Here is a 19,970-nt window from a genome sequence, read left to right on the forward strand (position 1 = left end):
ATAATTTGGACATAATTTATTAACCATATGGGGCCGTACACTATGAATGAGCCGTAAAGTCGGCAAATTGTATTCTGAGTTACAGTGTTAAATGTGCGTGAAGGTCGTATTCATTGGCACCTCAATTGGGTGTGACATGTTTCTGATTTGATAGCACCAGAATCCTATTACGAGATCGCAATGACACAATCATGTAAATGCGTGTGCAAACCAATGCATCCACAGCTGCAGCGTAAAGCACGCTCAAAACTCACACAATGTTTAACCCTAACCCAACTAGGTCTCACTAAAGCTCACTATTAAAACCACCCTGCATGCATGCATTCCACAGGACTTGATGACGCAATCAGACCAAGTCATATATACCCAGGGAATCGTCACCTGTGTGGTTACATGCTGGGGATCTTCTGCGTGGCATGCGAGGGGTCCGAGATTCGAATCCCGGGGGTGCCAAGTGACTTTTCTCTTCATCTTCTCTCCTTTTTTGTTCCTTCTTTCCCTTCCGATAGCAAAAAAACCACGGGTAGGGTTAGGGTTAATGTTTGTTACAAATGAACGAACAAACTAAAGAACAGAGCTATACTTCTTGAGCTGGTTTCGCTGCTGGGGGAATCCATTCCGTGCATATAGGACACAGATATTTCAATGAGTTACATAAAATGACCTTGTGTAGTATTTATTTCCAGGAACTGAGTTTTGCCTGAGGCATTTTTTTGGTTAAATGTTGATAGTTATTACCGTCCATTTTGTTGAAAAAGGAAGTGAGACGTGATTGATTCTGCTGAGGCAGTGGAACCTAATGAAACTTACTCCTGAAATCTTTGTGCTATGATTTCCATAGTGCAATCAGCCAGTGTGCATTCAGACATCGGTGTATATGACTTCCAATTAGATGCTATGTCACATGCCAGACGAATGTATAGTGCTGGGGGTTGTCCTTTACCATATGCTGACTTGACGTAGTCCATCTGAGATTTGGTGAGGCATCTATAACATAACATTCACATTGAATAGATTCATTAGGTTTGTTCAGTAACTAAGCATTTTGAATTTTTTTTTTTGCTTAACCCTATGAGAACTACCTGCCGATCGGCCAAAAAGAAGTTTTCATTATCAACTGGACCAATCAGCAACATTGTTAGAATAATTTCACCACACACAAAATTGGGGTGAATTATTTGCAAAGCTCCATTCTGATTGGTGATTAAAGTGAAAATATCATGTAATTGACCAATCAACCAATTAACAAAATCAATTAATTTTTTACTCAATACAATATTTTGTCCTACATATCGGAGGACATCCTCAGGTTTGACTGATATGGTCATCTGATCCACTTTCCCAGCAAATGACTTCGAGCAGTTTCAGGTGCTCATTATTCTTTTTTGCAGACTTCAGTACTTCAGTAGTGAATTATAAACATACTTCTTTAGTCATGTTTACAATCCACTACTGAAGTCTGCAAAAGGAACACTGGAAACTACTCACCGGGAAAGTGGATCAGATGACCATGTCAGTCATACCTGATAATATCCTACAGTGTAGGACAAAATACTGCAGTTAGTGCATTTTCATGGCCATATTTAGAATGAATTAGCATGAAAAATATATATAAAATTAGTACAAACATGCCTAGTATTGGTTCAGTGGTTCTTAAGATAGCTCTTGATATTTTGATAAAATATCAAAAACTTGGAATCTTTATGTTGTCGCTTGTGGCCAGCACAGAGAGCATCAATGGATTGAATACAGCAGACCTGAAACTTGTGAAACATGCTGAAAATGCTCAAAAAAGCTGAAAAACAGTGTAAAATTTGGGTAAAATGGCTCAAATTGGGCTGAAAATAAAAGAAAACACATAAATTTGATCAACAACATTTCAGGTCTGATACTGGTACTTTTACCTTCCAAGTTTCTCCAGCCTGAGTTGAATCATATCTGATCTCTCTTTCTCATCCATCGGTACCAACTCCAGACTACAGTCGCTGTTACCCATTCTCTTGTACTTGGCGAATCCACCCCCGGCTGCCGGTCTGACTGTGACTATCATATGGACAAAGTTGGGTAGACTGGATGGAAGCCAGTTCAAATCATGCGCTTGATTCTCATTGGTCAGCTGATCCAAGGCATCCAGAAAAATGACTGGAAAGAGAACAAGTAGATTAATAATTAACCCCCTGGGTACTACATTTTGTACTGATCATCTAACAGCATTTCTGATTGGTTGATAACTTGAAATGCTCATTTCAATTGCCAATTATGACTAGGCTTTAAAATATTTCATGGTCAAACTTGCATTTGCAGATGATCTTATTAATACCCTCCTTGATTGGTTCAAAATATGACACAATATTCATTTTGGCCAATCGGCAGGTAGTTCTCATGGGGTTAAATTATGTGGTGTGTAAAATGTGTCCTTGTCGTAAAGTTACTTGGTTATTGATGTATTCCATGAATTTCACAACAAAGCACAGCTACACTGACTTGTTTACAGAATTTGGCTCAGAGTAGACAGATGTCATTTGACAAAGTCATAGACAAAATGGACCAATAACAAATTTTTACAAGTTGAGCCATGTAAAATATGTCTCCAACTGTTTTCAACATTCACTGAAATTAGAAGAGACAAAAAAAAATTATGCAAAAATGCACTATTTAGTTATAGAACAAATGTGAGCAAATTTGAAATTTAGATAAAGGCAAAAATATGGAGTAAAAAACAATAAAAACATCACAAAACTTCATAACCCTAGAACTAAGTATGCTAGACATTTGGTGTTTTCAGTATATAATAGCCTAATGTTTGTAAAAGGTGACTCAATTTTCAAAAATGCCTCCTTTGGCCGCCATTAATCAGATTGTGTCACAAATAAGGTATTTCTTTCACCATAAAGATTCAGATTTTCTCCCTCTGTGGAAAACTTTTCTTAAATCTTCCACCGATTTCAAATGGAATACTGTAAAAGTGGAGATTTTCGCACTATTAATGTTTGAACCGTTTCCGTTGTTTTCAAATTCTATTCTAATATCCTTACATTGACCGATACACAAAACAAATATATTCGCACCATGTTATTTTCGCTGTTGGAGCTTAGAATGCAAAAAGCGCGAAAATAAATGGAGCGTGAAAATTTCTACTTTTACAGTAGTCCATTTTGAGCAGAAAAAAATAACTCAAATGATGAACTTACCAATAGGCATCTCTGCAGTGGCAAGATTCAGCATGTTATAGAATTTGCTTTCCAGTTGTGTGTACTCCCTGGGTAGCGTAGATACATCCAGATGTAAGCAATAACATAGCTGTTGGTGGAATTAAAACACACACTTTGAGATGAAAGATTAGATACAAGCATATACTTTGATCAGCTCGTAAACGGTGGGCCTTATAACATCGCGGATTAATATCAAAATATTTTATTTCGAAAATTTTCTTGTGACATCTCGCCAGAAGCATCACAAATTATTAATTCAAGTCCTATACTTTGTCTGCTTTCTTTAACACACAAAATATAGACAAGACAGGTCAACTAATAGCACTCTTAACGTGGGTCTACTTTTTGGCATAGTGGTAAAAGCCTAACATTTCCCGCTTATTAAGAGCTGATCAAACTATATGTGGCCAGTACATGTAACTATGATTAGACTTTCATAATAATTTCAGTTCAGACGTCCGTTTTTGCCCGAAAATCAGTTCTTAAAGTCTGCTCGCCCATACCAAAATTCAAGTTGACTGCCTGCCTCCCCCTGCCTCATTTCCAGGCAAGAGCATATTGTTTACTCATTCAGTAAACATGTATGCTTACTTACTTGCTTAAGATGAGTGGTGTCCTCGAACTACAACAGCACGCCAAACCCTTCTGTCCTGCATGGCCGTTATCAAATCCATAACATCCAGTCCAGTGTCCTGTTTCAATACATCCACGTATGTTAGAGGGGTCTGCCAGGTTTTCTGTTTCCATGTTTTGGTGTCCAATGGATCAGCTTGGCTACAGGCTCATTTTTGCTTCTGTATGCATGCCCAGCGAAACGTGTCCTCCTCTCTCTGATCTTCTGTGAAAGTTTCGGTAGGTCCCCATACAGCTCTTTGTTTGTGATGTACTGCTTCCAATTGATGTTGTAAACTTGCTTCCTGCTGGGCTGCAGAAAGTCCACAGCTTTCCTTTCCTCTTCCTAAAATAAGTGTTAGCACAAATCAGGTTCTTTTCAATTGCCAGATCAACCAAGAACTTCCCATTCCTATTAGTCATGTCATGGTAGGTGAACTTTGCATCCTCTGTTCCAATTCTGCCATTGAAATCTCCTACAGGATGTATCAAAATTATTGGTACCCATCAATTTTGCTGTTTATTAAAACGCCTGTATCTTCCGAATCTTACATTGGATATTCTTGAAATGTTCAGAATATATAGTTTATGACTTGTTATACAATTTATCTATAAATTATGTGGATTACGTGTTGAATTTTTATGTGCAAGATTCATAAATTATCAATGGAAACAAATGGGTACCAATATTTTTGATACACCTTGTATAACCATCAAGACATTATGCGCAGGGATGGAATCTATAGTTCTCCTCAAGTTGTCATAGTGATCTTCTACTTTGTCTTCGTCTTCCACATTGGTGGGACAATAGGTAACAATAACAGTAGTTGCAGGGTTTCCTTGAAAGTTGGCAACCAATATTCTTTCTGTATGTGGTACCACACCAGCCAGTGAAGCCTTTGCATTTGCACTTAGCACTATTCCTACTCCCCCTGTAGCTGCACCTGCTCTATTCCTGGTAGCTGATGTTGTGATAAGAGTCTGTCCCAGGATGTCTTCATATTTGACTGGTTCTTTATGCACTATGCGGTGCTCCTGGATCCCCAGGATGTCGATGTTGTATTCTATCAAGTTTGACACTAGCTCTTCTCTCGGATGGTTCTCACATTCATTGTGGAGATGTTGACGATTTTCTTGCAGTTCATTAGGTTTTTCCTGTTACAAACGCTCTTATCAGACTTGTCCCTTCCATAAGGCTTTGAGGAAAAGTCGTCATTTGATTTCTTCCAATCAGCGTCAGTTTCAGAAATTGATGTTTTGGGACTTTAACCCTAGTGTTATATAGGTTTGCTGTCATAGTTTTTCTGTTGCTCTATAATATCTGTGGTCGCAACTCCTACAGAATGGTTTAACATTGGAGTTTTCCTTCTCACAGCTGTCCAGTGGCCGCAGCATACGAGATATTATCTGATCCACATCGCCTTCACTCTTACCATCCCGTCTCCAACCAGATATGGCAAGTAGTACAGGTCCCAGGACTCCCTGTTTGCGTTCACTGGCCGTGATATGAATGTAATCCATGACGCCCTTCTGCCAGAACAATGCCGGGCATGACTCGAGACTGTCCGTCTGAGGTAGTGAACTACCTCAACTACCTCAACTACAAACATGTATACCCTGCTCAATTCTATACAGCAAAAGGTGTGTCAAAAGTGTACCAAAGTGTATTAAAACTATATCAAATGGCAATCTGATACAGTTTCATACCTGCCAACAATAGAAAGTTCAAAATCGGAACACCCACAGGGCGTACCCAGAAACCTTAGACCCTGGAGTGTACAATGGGAACCGCAAGGTACACAGCTGCAAGAATATAGCCCCAAAACGGGCTGATTTTGCATGTATTAGGCATAGACCCTACCCAGTGTGCGCGTGTACCCTCTGCACCTATCCTTTGACACCATAGTATTAGTTATTGATTATCATTCATATATTGCAACATTTTATTCATTGGGCTGTTTTTGTGTTACCTAAATTTGTTCTTTGAATGATTTGAAAATCTGATTGTTCAGATTTTTGGGAGTTTCAAAACTCAAAAATCTTAACAAATAAGATTAAATCTGAACAGTTGGTAAGTATGCAGTTTTGATATATGAAGGCTGTATTGAAACTGTATCAACTGAAAATATAGGGTATCAATAAAAACTGTATCAAATACCACCCAAATGTATCAAAAATGTGTCAAATGTGTATCAAATGAGGGTTCCAATTCTTTTATAACTTTTATTTGCTACATTTCTGATACTATGTAATTAAGGTGCTTGCTTGGTATGCATTTTGGAAACAAGAGCATCTGTGGAGAAGTCCAACAATCATTGTTGCAACAAAAGTCAAGCTTTTTCACACCACTTGTGTTACAGTATTGCTCTAAGGCTGCGAGTCCTGGGTGATATCTACTGACATGGAAAATAAGATCAACGCTTTTGGTACATCATGTTACAGGATAATGCTGAACATCAAGCGCACGATGTTAGTAATGAAAGGGTCTATACCATCACCAACACTGTGCCTCTTATCAACTCTGTCAGATCCCGACAACTACGATTCCTGGGACATATGCTGAGAATGCAGGAAGATGAACCATGCAGAAGATATGCTCTTTACACCCCGTTACATGGTAAAAGAAGACCTGGAAGGCAAAGAACATCCTACTTGTCTTATGTGCAAAAACTGTTGGGGGATTTTGACAACTTTCTACTAGCAGATGCCATTGCCACTTTGGCTTCAGATCGTAATACATGGAGAAACTTTGTAGTCGCCTGCTTCGCAGCCGAATGAAAAAAAAATCAAAAGTGTAACATGTTTCCCCTGCTGGTATACTTACTTGTAGACAGATGCTATAGAGTAGATCTCTGATATTGGATGACTCTGGAGTGATGCCAATAAAACGGATCACCATGATAGGTCTGCAACAAAATAGGAATTAAAAATTGTCAGTGACATGCTGGAGCCACATTTGTCCACTTTTACTCATTGAAGGAATTGGATAGCAATGTTTGTACAGTATTTTTGTGGGTCCAGAGAGCACATCAGACACAACAAATTGCATTCTAAATATGAGGAATGTCCTTCTGATATTTCAAATAATTTTGGAATTTTTGAAATTTGTGATATAATATAAATTTTATGACAATATGATTAAAAATTGATATTTTTTATATTTAACAGTCCTCGATATAAACTTTATAAATCTAATGATATGTACTTATGGAGCTGGGAGGAAAATCCATCCATCATTTGAAAGTTTTGACCTTTTGTATTGAAGATATACATTTTTAGTGTGCCCTAATAATTGTTTAACCCTATTCTATTACCCCCACAAAAGTGGTATATTTGAGTGGTGTGGAGGTATCATATTAACTACTGCGTTGCAGTGTTATTGGTTGGGTAAAACCCAATAAGTGGCATACCATTGGCAAGCTTGGACTTTAAGCTTTTAGAAAAACAAGTTTAATATTTAATTATGTAAATATTATGCAAATTAGCTTGTGAATAATTAATGAGCTCATAGCCAAATATGATCAAAACATTTCATTTACAATTTTGAAGTGTATGAGTACATCAATGTGGCATTTTTATGCATTTTTAAATACACTGCCGTGTTTCTACATGTATAATAAAAAGAAATCCGAGTTACTTTGGACCATATTTAAAAAGTTTATGGACATTTTTGGGCTATTTTTAGGGCAAAATTTGGCCTAAAAATTGTCAAAATATGCAGGTTTCCAACATTTTAAACCATTTTATGATGTGTTAATGGTAGCTGTATTAGGAAAAAAGGTGTTTTGTTGAAAGAGAAGTGATAAATTATCAAAACTATTCCAAAAATAAGACCTTATTTGTGTAAATAATTTTTTTACATGCATATTAAGCCATTTCGTGCCATATGGCACGAAATTGATAGGGGGTAATAGAATAGGGTTAAGAAGTGTAGGACAATATTTTTGGTATTATACAGATCGGGATCAAGATCCATTCGGCCCATTCAGCAAGCGCAACGATCGGTGATCAGCCGATTCAGTTCTAGGGTGGTCGGTGCATCAGTAGCGAATTCATACCTTCCTTCCTCTTTGTTCTCCCATTTCTCAGTGAAGTTACTGTACAATTTGGCCAAGACTGAAGACTTGCCAGTGCCTCCTTCCCCATGTATTGCATAAGGCTGTTGGAATTAAAACCAAACAAATTGTGTTTAATAGGCAACAACAACATTAAAAAATACCTGTTCTACGGGTGGGAGGACTTTCAAAATAGGGTCAGTCGGTCATGATTTTTTTTCTGATAGTGGCTAAATGACCCTTCAACTATATGCAGGAAAATAGTCTTGCAAAACCAGAAAATATTAGTGCACATACAATGTGAAATATTTGGTTTATTACTTCACTAGAAATCAATTATATTGAACACAAACTTTCTGCTAACGTGAATAGTGAAAGATAAAAATGCCCACTTCATTTGATACCAAATTCAAAGTTCTAATTTCACCTTCTTTGAAAAAATGTTATTCTTGTACTCATACAGCAATATATATATCACCAAAACACACTGGGCTATTCCAGTTGAAATCCATACACCCCTATGTAAGAAATGACTTAATCTTCCACACAGGGAGCGTGAATTTCAAATAGGATTACCTGAATGGGTGACTCTATTTGAAATCTACACCCCTCCCTGCGTGGGACATTAAGGTAATGTTTTCCAGGGGGTGTATGGATTTCAACTGGAACAGCCCATTTATTTGTCTTACCATTTTTCCATTTGGTTGCTCCAAATGATTCATGACAATTTCTAAGATATCTGATCTGCCCACAAACACTTCTGCCCTTTCTCTACAGAATATAGCATGCAACACTACTTCTGCATAATCAGTATGGTCAAATGCTGTTGCTTCTGATAAGGCACCTGCATGAAGGAAAATATGCTGCTATCAGTTTAGGTCAAAAAAAGGTTTGTTTTTCACACAATTTGTAAAAACGCTATGTGTTTTTGTTTTTATTTTAGAAAAACAAACGAAGGTTCGACTACATAGGATTCTTTTTTTTAAAAAGTATTTACTTTATCTTGCTGCTAAACCAGTTAAACAATGCACAGCATATAGGGCTATGCTCTAGGATGATGGCTTTCGCATACTTATCTTTAATAGCTTTTAATGCACAATAGCGGAGGTATCTCTCCAATGCATTTGGCATGCAATTGGGATCTACTTACATGTACTGCAGATTTCTGCAAGTTGAGATCGGTACTTGTTTGGAGCTACGTTCCCGGTTTGAATGCATAAAGTCTTGTGTGTATATCCTTGCAGGTTAACATGCCTTGCCCTACAAACACTACTACTCATATTCATTTGCAACCCTAGACAACTGGATTTTACACCGATGAAATGATTACTGATATTTCACTTTTAAACCATGGACTACACAACTGTATAAATCTGACAACTAATTGCCACATGTGGACCTGACGTAAAATGGAGAACCTATAAGCTGAATTCTTTCTAGAACCTTCTGGAATAGGTCCTGCAACTGGGGATGTCCACTGTGTGTGTGTTCACATTTTATGACCTTGAATTCTTATTATGAAAATCCACGGTTGCAGGGGAAAACAGATGCACATCCATAGCTCCCACCTTGATACTTTTAGACGATGCAACACTATCCTGGAACAAAGGACATTCAATGTTCCTGCGCATCATCAGCGATACATATTTGTTCCGAAGTCCTCATTTGCCTGCATTTACAAACACACCCCCACCAACACATAAACAAACACATACCTTCACGTATAGAGTCCATCATATAGCGGCAGAATTGATCTAAGAATTTCTTCAGTTGTTCTTTGTTGTGTTCATTATTGATCATTTCCTCACTGCTGGGCAGGAACCTGAGTTTGTATCTGTAATCACATCCAAAAAAGAATGTCCCTACTTGATTAGATGGTCATTATTCTAAAGGGGATTTGCCATTTGGTCTAATATCATTTGGTCTAATATCCATTTCGTCTACATCCATTTCGTCTAAATGCACTACGTCCAATAATCATTTGGTCCTTTAACCATTTGGTCCGATACCCATTTGGTCCGATTAACCATTTAGTCTAATAACCAATAAGTCTAAAACCATTTAGTCTAACAACCATTTAGTCTAATACTCATTTGGTCTATAACCAATAGGTCTAATAGCCATTTGGTCTACACACCATTTAGTCTTACAAGCATTTAGTTTATTCATAAATAGACGAAATGGTATTAAACTAACTGGTTATTAGACCATATGAATATTAGACCTAACGGTTATTAGATCAAATGGTTATTAGACCGAATGGATATTAAAGATATATTAGACCAAATGGTTATTAGACTATATGGTTAGTAGACATACTGGTTATTAGACCAAACAATATTAGACTAAATGAGCATTAGACTATATGATTATTAGACTAAGTGGCAATTAGACTTTCTGGTAATAGACCCATTGAATATAGACTAAACGGGAATGAGACGAAATGGTATTAGACTAAATAGCAATAGACCTTTCTAAATATCATCGATTTTCATTCTCTAAATCAATATATTATTGAAAAATAACACTTAATGTTTTACAAAAGTTCATTCTACAAATCATATACTTTGAAAACTTGCTTGATTTATTGTTGTCAATGAGTTATGTATGTTTTACAAAAGTGTTGTTGTTTCAGCCCTCTTTATAACATAACTCAAGAACCACAGGACCTACAAAAGTATATCTGTGATATTTGAATTCTTCCACACACTCGTTATGAAATGATCAATGCAATTTTTGCTAAAGCTCACTACCATTGGCAAGTTGCTGTGAACTACCAAATCGCAACAGTTTAAAATAGTTGCTAACCTTAATGCACTCATTTGCACTCATAACCGATTCTATTTGAAAATCATCCTCCCTCTTTGGAAGATTCGGATTGAATCTTTCTCAAAGGGTGTATGAAATTCAAATGGAGCTGAATAATGTGTACATTTCATTTGAAACTCATACTCCCTATGTGGAAGATATTTCCAAAATCTCCCACAGGGGTAGTGTGGATTTTAAATGGATTAGCCCAATACAGTAAACAAGCATACAATACCTGTACATGGCATCTTCTGGCATTTTCTTTCGCAAATCCAATCGTAACTCCTGAAGTTTAACCTGTGAGTCTCCATCAATCTCGCCATCTTGGGATTGGTCAATAAAATTACGGGCGTTGGGCTCAGATTCGTTAAAATTGGATAATGTACGATTGAAGAGAAACATCCGGTTCGGTTGATTTGGATCCAGATCCTTCAAACCTTGGACGATTTCACCTGTAAATATAGCAGCATGTTACACACAAAAAGTCATTTTTTTCTTTTTCTTCAAAACATATCTTTTTCATCATCACCACATGCAAAACTGTATTTACCGTACTGATGCGAGTATAGTCCCACCTTCGAGTAAAGTCCCACCCCCCAAATTTTCGATTTCAATGCAATGCATTTTGAAATCATTAATAGACTATGACATGAATACAAATGATCAATTTTCATATTAAAAATACAAAACATCTTGGAAATTTTTAAAAATTTTTTTAGGTCAACCATGAATGATCCTAGCATTTAGGTCTAGGTCCAGGGACACTACAAAACCGAAAAAATACCAAACTTTTTTTTTTTTTTTAAATTCGAGTATAGTCCCACCCCCCAATTTTGAAAAATTTTCACCCAAAAACGGGGTGGGACTATACTCGGGTCAGTACGGTAATAACCCTTTTCCTCTGGCACGCACCATGTTGCTGGATTTTGGTCAAAATCCATGAGAAGTTTGATCTTGATGTTATTTTGCCGTAAAAGTGATGATGTAACAGGATTAACCCATAGAAATAGGTTAAAACAAATTTTGATCAGCCAATCGGCATGATTGTTTATCACTGACCATGGAAGTACTAAAAAATCTACTTTAGCATGACTAACCTTCAGTAACAGACCATGTGAGTTCATTGATCATCTCTTCTGGCAGACCGCTACCTCTGATTACTGTGAACAATGCCGTTCGCATGACTTCAAACGTTTGTCTCCATTTGCCGACGGCATTTGGGCAATTCTGTGAAAACTTGGGGTAGATTGAGTCGATTGGTTGCAGAACTGCAATACGATCTGAAAAGCAAGAGGTGTTTGTGCCACATGAAAAATATTGTAAGATTTTAACCCCCTGGACACTACTGGTCATCTAACAGCATTTCTGATTGGTTGATAACTTGAAATGCTCATTTTAATTGCCAAATTGTTTTAACTATTTATGGTCAGACTTGTATTTGCAGATGATCTTATTAAATACCCTCCTTGATTGGTTCAAAATTGGACACTACATTCACTTTGGTCAATCAGCAGGTAGTTCTCATAGGGTTAAGGTGTAGTCAAGACAATAGTTAAATAGTTATATTTTTGCATTTAATTCTTCACTGCAACATTAATACTATAGGGGATTTTATTTTCTTTCTGGGTTTGTTTTAAACTGTATTAGATCTATAGTGCCTCCAGATGCTTAAGTCAGTCATTTTCAGCAGATGCTTATTAAACTCATGAAATGAAAGCCACAAATATAATGGGAAGTACCGTACTGACGCGAGTATAGTCCCACCCCGTTTTTGGGTGAACATTTTTCAAAATTGGGGGTGGGACTATACTCAATTTCAAAAAAAAAAAATTATTTTTTAATTTTTTGGTTTTGGAGTGTCCCTGGACCTAGACCTAAATGCTAGGATCATTCATGGTTGACCTAAAAAAAAAAAAAAAAAAAAATTTCAAGATGTTTTGTTATTTTTAATATGAAAATTGATAATTTGTATTCATGTCATACTCTATTAATGATTTCAAAATGCATTGAATTTGAATGCATTTTGAAATCATTAATAGAGTATGACATGAATACAAATTATCAATTTTCATATTAAAAATAACGTAAACATCTTGAATTTTTTTTTTTTTTTTTTTAGGTCAACCATGAATGATCCTAGCATTTAGGTCTAGGTCCTGGGACACTCCAAAGCCGAAAAAATAAATAACTTTAAAAAAAAATTTAAATTTTTTTTTTTTTTTTTTTTTTTAATTTCTGAAATTTTCCGAAAGTTTGGGGGTGGGACTTTACTCGAAGGTGGGACTATACTCGCGTAAGTACGGTACTAAGGCTGGCATTTTCGGTCGGGTAAACGGGTATTCGCCCGAGATTTTTTTTTTTTTTTTAAGTTTTTTATTTTTTCGGTTTTGTAGTGTCCCTGGACCTAGACCTAAATGCTAGGATCATTCATGGTTGACCTAAAAAAAAAAAAAAAAAAAAAAAAATTCAAGATATTTTGTTATTTTTAATATGAAAATTGATAATTTGTATTCATGTCATAGTCTATTAATTAATTAATTTTTTTTTTTGTTGCAATTTGGTACCGGTTACCCGCCCGAAAATTATGGCGGTACCGGTACAAAATTACCCGAAAATGCCAGGCCTAGGAAGTACACACCAGGAATAATGAACAATGGGATGGGCAAATGAAATGATGTAACAAAACTGGAAGATGTAGCCTAGGTCACAATAGGCGGTCATTAGAGGCCATTTTGTTTCCTACATGATGTTATTCATGTGTCATTATACTTTATAGTACACAAATATATCATTTAACAGTTTCCAATTTTAAATTATATTTTGAGTATACAATATGTTCTGTAGTAAATCGATCAAATGGCGGTGATTGTTCAGGTATTATATGCTTGATAGAATTAAACCAGCTAGTCCTCCGCTGTCATTGTGATTCCAGTCACTCCAAAAGCTGTATTGACGATCGACATGCATGCGTTAAAAATGATGTAGCCTAGGTCGAACAATAGCGTGACGTGGTTCCCGATATTTCCCCTATGAACCCTCACCCTCCTGTACACTGTACAATGTACAGACATAAAAGATACAGTGTATCTGAAGTCAAAATCAGACTTCTTCAAAAAATAAAACTACACACAATATTTTCTTCAACTTACCTAATGCATTTTCATCTATTTTGAAGCACATTTCAATCAATCCTTTAGCCTCCCTCATCACTGGATCCTGTTCAGCCAGTCTACTGATAGATCCAAGGAAACTGTAGTACAGTGTCTCTGGGAGTGTGTAAGGGATTGGTCTCCATCCGTACTTCTGACCCAAAATTCCAACAAAGAAAGGACCAACTGAGTTTTCCCTGTTTAGAAAATAATATACAAAATAAATGAATCAGTGAATTACTTTTAAAAGGTGAGTCGGAGGGTGCCGGCCTTAATTTGTCCAGTTTGGGTAATTTTGCTAAAAATACAGGAATGAGTCCAGGCAACCCACTGGTCACATTTCCATAATGTAACATTGCAGTTATTGAGTTATGACAAAAAGAAAGTTTTTGTTATTCCCCCCTCCCAGGAAAAATCATGCACATGCTGAGAAAAATAAACCCTATTACAATGAGACTTGGTATCTCATGTACTGAACCAGCCCATACCTTTCCCTGTGATTGTGAGCTTTGTTCAGGCACCACTCTGACTCCTCTTAAAAAAACATTCTTACTCATGAAATTGACAGGTATTGAGATACACATGTAGTATGTATATTCAACTTTATAGCCCACCATTGAAGTTCAAGGACAAAAATATGTTTTAAAAACTGAATCAACATCAAACTGGGCATTTTCAATGCAAAACAATTTTGCAATTCCAGATGAAACATATTGCCACATAATAATTTGCAACCAGTTTATGAAATTGAGAAAAGTTTTGACAGCTGTAGGCCCTAGAAATCAAGAACAATTCTCAAACATTAATCTGGCTCTCTGTGTAGACCCCCTCTAAATTTGTCACCCCTGTGCCCCAACTAAATTTCAGTTGGAAAAACAAAATTTTCAGAAAAATTACAAAACTTACAAGTGATTCAGATATTTAGGGATATGTACTCCCAGTTGAAATCCATACACCCATGGAAGACATGACTTATATACATGTAGGTAACCCATTTAAAATTCACACTCCTTGTGTAGAAGATTAAGGTCATGTCTTCCATTGAGGGTATATGAATTCAATTGGAATTCAGGGCAATTCGTTTTTCACTGCAAGAATCAATCTTGATTCTTGCAGAATAAATTTTTGGGAATCATTTGATTCTTGCAAATCAACTTCTGTGTAAACTACAAATGTTTGCGAGAATCAACTTAGAATCATGCAAATCTTTGCAAGAATCAATTCTCTGATCCTCACTGAAATTCTGACCCAGAACTTACTTGCATCTCTGTACTTCTTTCAAGCATATCTGAGCTGATAAATGCTGATTACAAGCGGTTGCTCGTATTCCCCATCTAAAATCTACGACATTAAAGGACAATCCGATCTCCCTGCAGTAATCCCTTATATACGGATACACATCCTCCATCAGCAAGTCTCTCTCATGTCTCGTGTCTGTAAACGTCGAACTCACAAAAACCCAACATTCACGACCATGTCGTTTGATATGTTTCCCTGGGATCATTCCCATCATCATGCCATGAAACAGTTCAGTTGACTCTGTGTTCTCTTCTTCCGCTTGCAAGCGTCGCTCTTCTTCAAATTCATCCGCAGCATTAGCAAGGATAGTTTTCCACGGCTCGCGCTCGAGCCTCATGTCATTGTATACTTCATTCGCTTGGTGCGTGAATCGGCAAGCTGCGTTGAGACCGAGACGAAATTTTGTGAGTTTGTTGGAATGCCATCCATTCCTTATGACCTTGGGGTCTTGCCCCCATGAGTTTACACTTGCAGCATTCCCCATGGCTATGACTTTGTGAGTTATATTTTATTTCATGGCTTTGTTGTCAGTGTTGCACTGCTAGCTACAGCTCATCTGGATATAATGAAATGAAAAACAAAGGGTAAGGCTAATGAAATGAAATGATTAGTTTCCCATCATATTTTTTTTTCAGTGAAATATGAGGTCATGATTTCATTATTCATTATTTTGGAAAATTTCATTATTTTTTAAACTTTCATTTTTATGGCTATTTACCTAGATACTGTTGATGAAAGACATTTGGTTCTCAAAACAGGTAATAAAGCTAAAAGCTAAAGATCATCATTACAGACATTTTGCAATAGATTGAAAAAAGATTTGAATTTGTTTAAATTTTTGTAATCATTAGAAACATTCATGAGGTAATCCTTAAATTTCCATTTAGTTACTTGACTCTATTCCTACAACTAAGAAAAAATGCTGATTATGATCAGCAGGGGATGTCAGACATTTTGAGAGTTTCAATTTTGATCATTTCCATCTCAATTTTCAGACAATTTACTTTTTTATAATACGGTAATGAGAGTTTTTGTCAAATTGAAAAGGTGATGCGGGCGGGGAAGGGAAACTAAGAATCAACTTTCATTAGCCTAATCATAAAAAATTGTAATTTTAGCAATTGTTCATAAAAGTTCATATAAAAGACCTAAACATTAGATCTTTTAGGAAACTTTACAATGTATTACCGGTATTAGGTGTATTAATTATGGAATACTTTATTTATACTACTTGCAAAACACAGTACGTAACAATAACATACATGTATGGCGTGTGGGCAGTCGTGACATATCAAAAGAGCTGGCCGACACTCCTCACATTTGAATAAGTGGCTCGCATTTGCCAACATATGCGCTGGTATTAAATAGCAATTTTCTTTGTATTGCCTCGTCTGTTTGGGTCCAAATTAAAAGAGGACATATACATGTATTTGTTATATTGCCGGCTCTCCTCTTAATAAAACTATCAAGTTATATCATGAATATATATGTATTTGATAGTTTTCCTCTTTAATAGACGATCAGAAATCAAACAATCAAACGAAGATTTACAATAATATCATCAGTTATTTATAATCATGTCTCGATCCTACCTGCTCTCTCCGAATCCCCTTTCTTAATTATTTTTTTTATATTCCTCCCCGAGCAGCTCCTCCTCCAAATAAAATGCAAACGCTCACCACGCAAACGCTCCCTGCACAACGGGCCGTGTCACACTGCGGAAAGCCTATTAAAAGGGCGTTTGTGATCCACAGCTTCATCCCCCCACTTTTCTCACAAAAAGTTGAGATTTTTATACTCACTGGAAACCTCTGGCTACATAAATATTTATGTACAAAAATTTCTTGCAGATTAATTCGTTTAGCAAAAATATTGCCACATTTGAATTTTGTTCTGGTATACCAGGGGAGGGAAGAGAATTTGTACCTAAGGCAAGCCCAAGGCTCGAACCTTCGCCTTTCGTATCTCCCGGCTGACAGCGCAGTGCCTTAACCGCTCGACCATCTCGCCCTCTATATCATGACAACATATCTTTCCTTTCCAATACTTCCTATATAGCAGCTCATTTGAGCTAAACTGGAAGTTCTCTGGAACTTAGAGGAAGTGATCATACAGATATCAGAACCCAGGATGGTCCCCCTTCTCTTTTCGAATAGATCTGACTCTTAACGTGTACAGAATTTGACTCTTCCTGTACACAGGAAGAAATTTCAGAAAAAATTTGTTATGGAAATGTTTAATAATACCCGGTAATTAATAATATGGCTTTCAACAACTCTTCCTATACCTTTGTACAGGAGCCAACCATTGTTAATCTGTGATGAACCCACACTTTTCCAGTAGCGTATGTATACGCGAACGCAAGGACAAGGTAATGCGTACGCGTTTGCGCATAAAATTCGCCATGCCTGGAACTAATGCGTAAACACTTTCTTAATATGTTATTAAAGTGACAGAGCTCTATAAAACATTGTCGTTTTATTCTTTAGTTTTATTGCTGATATCAACAGAGAATTCATCGATCTTCTTGTAAGGTTGAGTGGCAATGACAGATTGCTCGAGAACTCTAGCTTCGAATTTGCACACGATAGTTACGCATTCGATGCTAGAGTACTTTACTATGGTTTTTCGGTCGGACAGCCGTGCAATTTTTTACACCGGAGGTTATTTATTCTGTTAATGTTGAAATTTGGATGAAAGTTATTGCGATGAGTCATCTGTATCTTTTGAGGAAGATTTGCGTATTTTGGACAGTCTAAAATTTTGCTGAAGTGTAATTTTAGCAACATTTTTGATGCAATCGCCTGTCGTGATCGGCTGTGTTTACTTCTGACCTTCCATTGCTTTACACTGTGTCATGCTTCAGCGAATCCAACTAGATTTTGAATGCAAAGGTCTCTAGCCTAGAATGTGAAGCTATCGGTGAGCAAATTCTTGGCTAGAGTTCTCGAGCAAATGACAGACTGATATTCTGAATGAAAGAATCATGTGAATTAGACAATCTTTAGCTTGTTTTCGTTGTTGAAAGGCGCGTCCGGTGCGTCTGCGTGGTTTACTTCGCTCGGGCAGCTAAAGCTGCCCTTGCGAAAGTAAACCACGCAGACGACGCGGACGCATCGTTGTTAATCGGTGATGAACAACGGTGAAACATGATTGAATCCCTAATTAAGTCTACTTGTAAATTTTAGCAACAAAATTAAAAAGCTTACAACATCTTATGGAAGTTTGCATCATGCTTGTGGCCATGGCATCATCACTGTGGGCATGATCATCACTAAAATTACCTTAGTTCTTCATGTCTTGCACCAACCCTGTATCAAGTGTCATCATTCATTCTGTAGTGTAGGCATGGTTGCGGCCAGTTTACATCATTCATTCTGCAGTATAGTATGATGACAAGCCACCTCCATGTTGTTCTTCCTGTTACAATATTTTAGACATTGTTATGTAATCACCATGAGCATAGCTGAGGTAAATCACTATTTGTATGGCCATTGATTAAAATGCATGATTATTGATCATGTTGATAGAAAGCTCATTTATTCATTCAACTTGAATTTTAACTTCAAGTGCATACCGCATACTTCAGACAGACTCAGTCTCAGTAAACTTGGGAGACTTGGATGGCTTGGGCTTAGCTCTGAGTGGCATAAATCAATACCCAATTTAATTGCATGCATACAAGCACCTTATCTTAAGTGGGTAATACAAACTGTTTGCCATGAACAAAAATCGATGATGATTTACACACGATCAAATCCGCTTTGGCAACCAAGTAACATAATAACATAGTCTATTGTACACGCACACTTTGAGATACAAAGTTGCTCATGTAGATTTTATGCATGCACAAGAGACTAATTTGTAAATAAAGAAGCCTCTGCGACAGTTTGCGTATAAACACTGAATGCGAATACCGGTAGTACAATTTACGATCTATGTATGGAGACCTCTATGTATGAGACATCAATCAATTAGCTATTTTATTTTTATCTACTACAAAACTTTGGTATTTTAAACATGTAATGCACCCCAAAATGCCTTTAAGTCAATTGTTATAATTTTTAAATAGGTATAAAATTATAATTTGTACAGATTAATGCGCATTTTGTATTGAAAAGACTGCCAATAAATGACATATTTTCTTAGAATTTTAAACAGATGCAAAGAAAATATAACTCAATGGGGAATCCCCTGAATGCTATTTTAAAAGAATCCAACTAAAGGCAGCGTAAGAGTGAATGACGTCATTTCCAAATATGGTCAGAGTTGATACGAGCTGCAAATGTAGCATGCAGCATACGGGCTGTCCGTCACTTGTCATTTGCCGGGAGATACAGTTGTTTGTAAACAAGGAACATTTCAGTGAATAATGCAGTGCTGAGCACATAAAAGTATTGTCAAAATTGATATAACGTGGAACTTATATTTCTAATCAATTATTGTAAACAGTTGCAATCCTACAAATCTCATCACTCTACGAGAAATGGCACGGGTTCGTGACACAGTCCCCAAGTAATGAATTGCACCATACCACCTACCGCGTACCGGGAATACCTTGCCAGTTGCATTGTAGCTGATTGTAGTAAACTACAAATTTAGCTAAATTTCGAATGTTTAAGCACTTGTTCTCAAGTTGTAGAAAGAGCCATAGGGTGTCTCCAATGCAAACTGTTAAATATTAGTTTACATGAATATGAAAACCTGTTTGAACTATCCGACCATATATTCATACATTGCTTACCTACTGTGTTTTCAAATCATATTTTGTGGTTAAAATAATTACAAATGTGTAATTTGCAATTAATTGTAGAGCAAAGATTTCCTTGTTCTGA

The 19,970-nt window shown here is 36.7% G+C and overlaps 1 protein-coding gene across 1 annotated transcript in view; it reads right to left on the reverse strand.

Annotated features, from left to right (window-relative positions):
* The window catches only part of LOC140140521 (NACHT and WD repeat domain-containing protein 2-like), a 74,900-nt gene extending 56,210 nt beyond the window's left edge, over positions 1–18,690 (reverse strand). Inside the window, 12 exon segments of the mRNA XM_072162279.1 lie at positions 811–987; positions 1,905–2,142; positions 3,192–3,300; positions 6,649–6,730; positions 7,883–7,983; positions 8,569–8,723; positions 9,595–9,713; positions 10,923–11,139; positions 11,785–11,967; positions 13,837–14,033; positions 15,096–15,691; positions 18,420–18,690. Coding sequence (XP_072018380.1) covers positions 811–987; positions 1,905–2,142; positions 3,192–3,300; positions 6,649–6,730; positions 7,883–7,983; positions 8,569–8,723; positions 9,595–9,713; positions 10,923–11,139; positions 11,785–11,967; positions 13,837–14,033; positions 15,096–15,619 — 2,102 coding nt within the window. The 5' untranslated portion in view covers positions 15,620–15,691; positions 18,420–18,690.
* Positions 18,691–19,970: the final 1,280 nt, after the last annotated feature.

Source organism: Amphiura filiformis, chromosome 19, assembly GCF_039555335.1.
Source record: "Amphiura filiformis chromosome 19, Afil_fr2py, whole genome shotgun sequence".
Lineage (NCBI taxonomy): Eukaryota > Metazoa > Echinodermata > Ophiuroidea > Amphilepidida > Amphiuridae > Amphiura > Amphiura filiformis.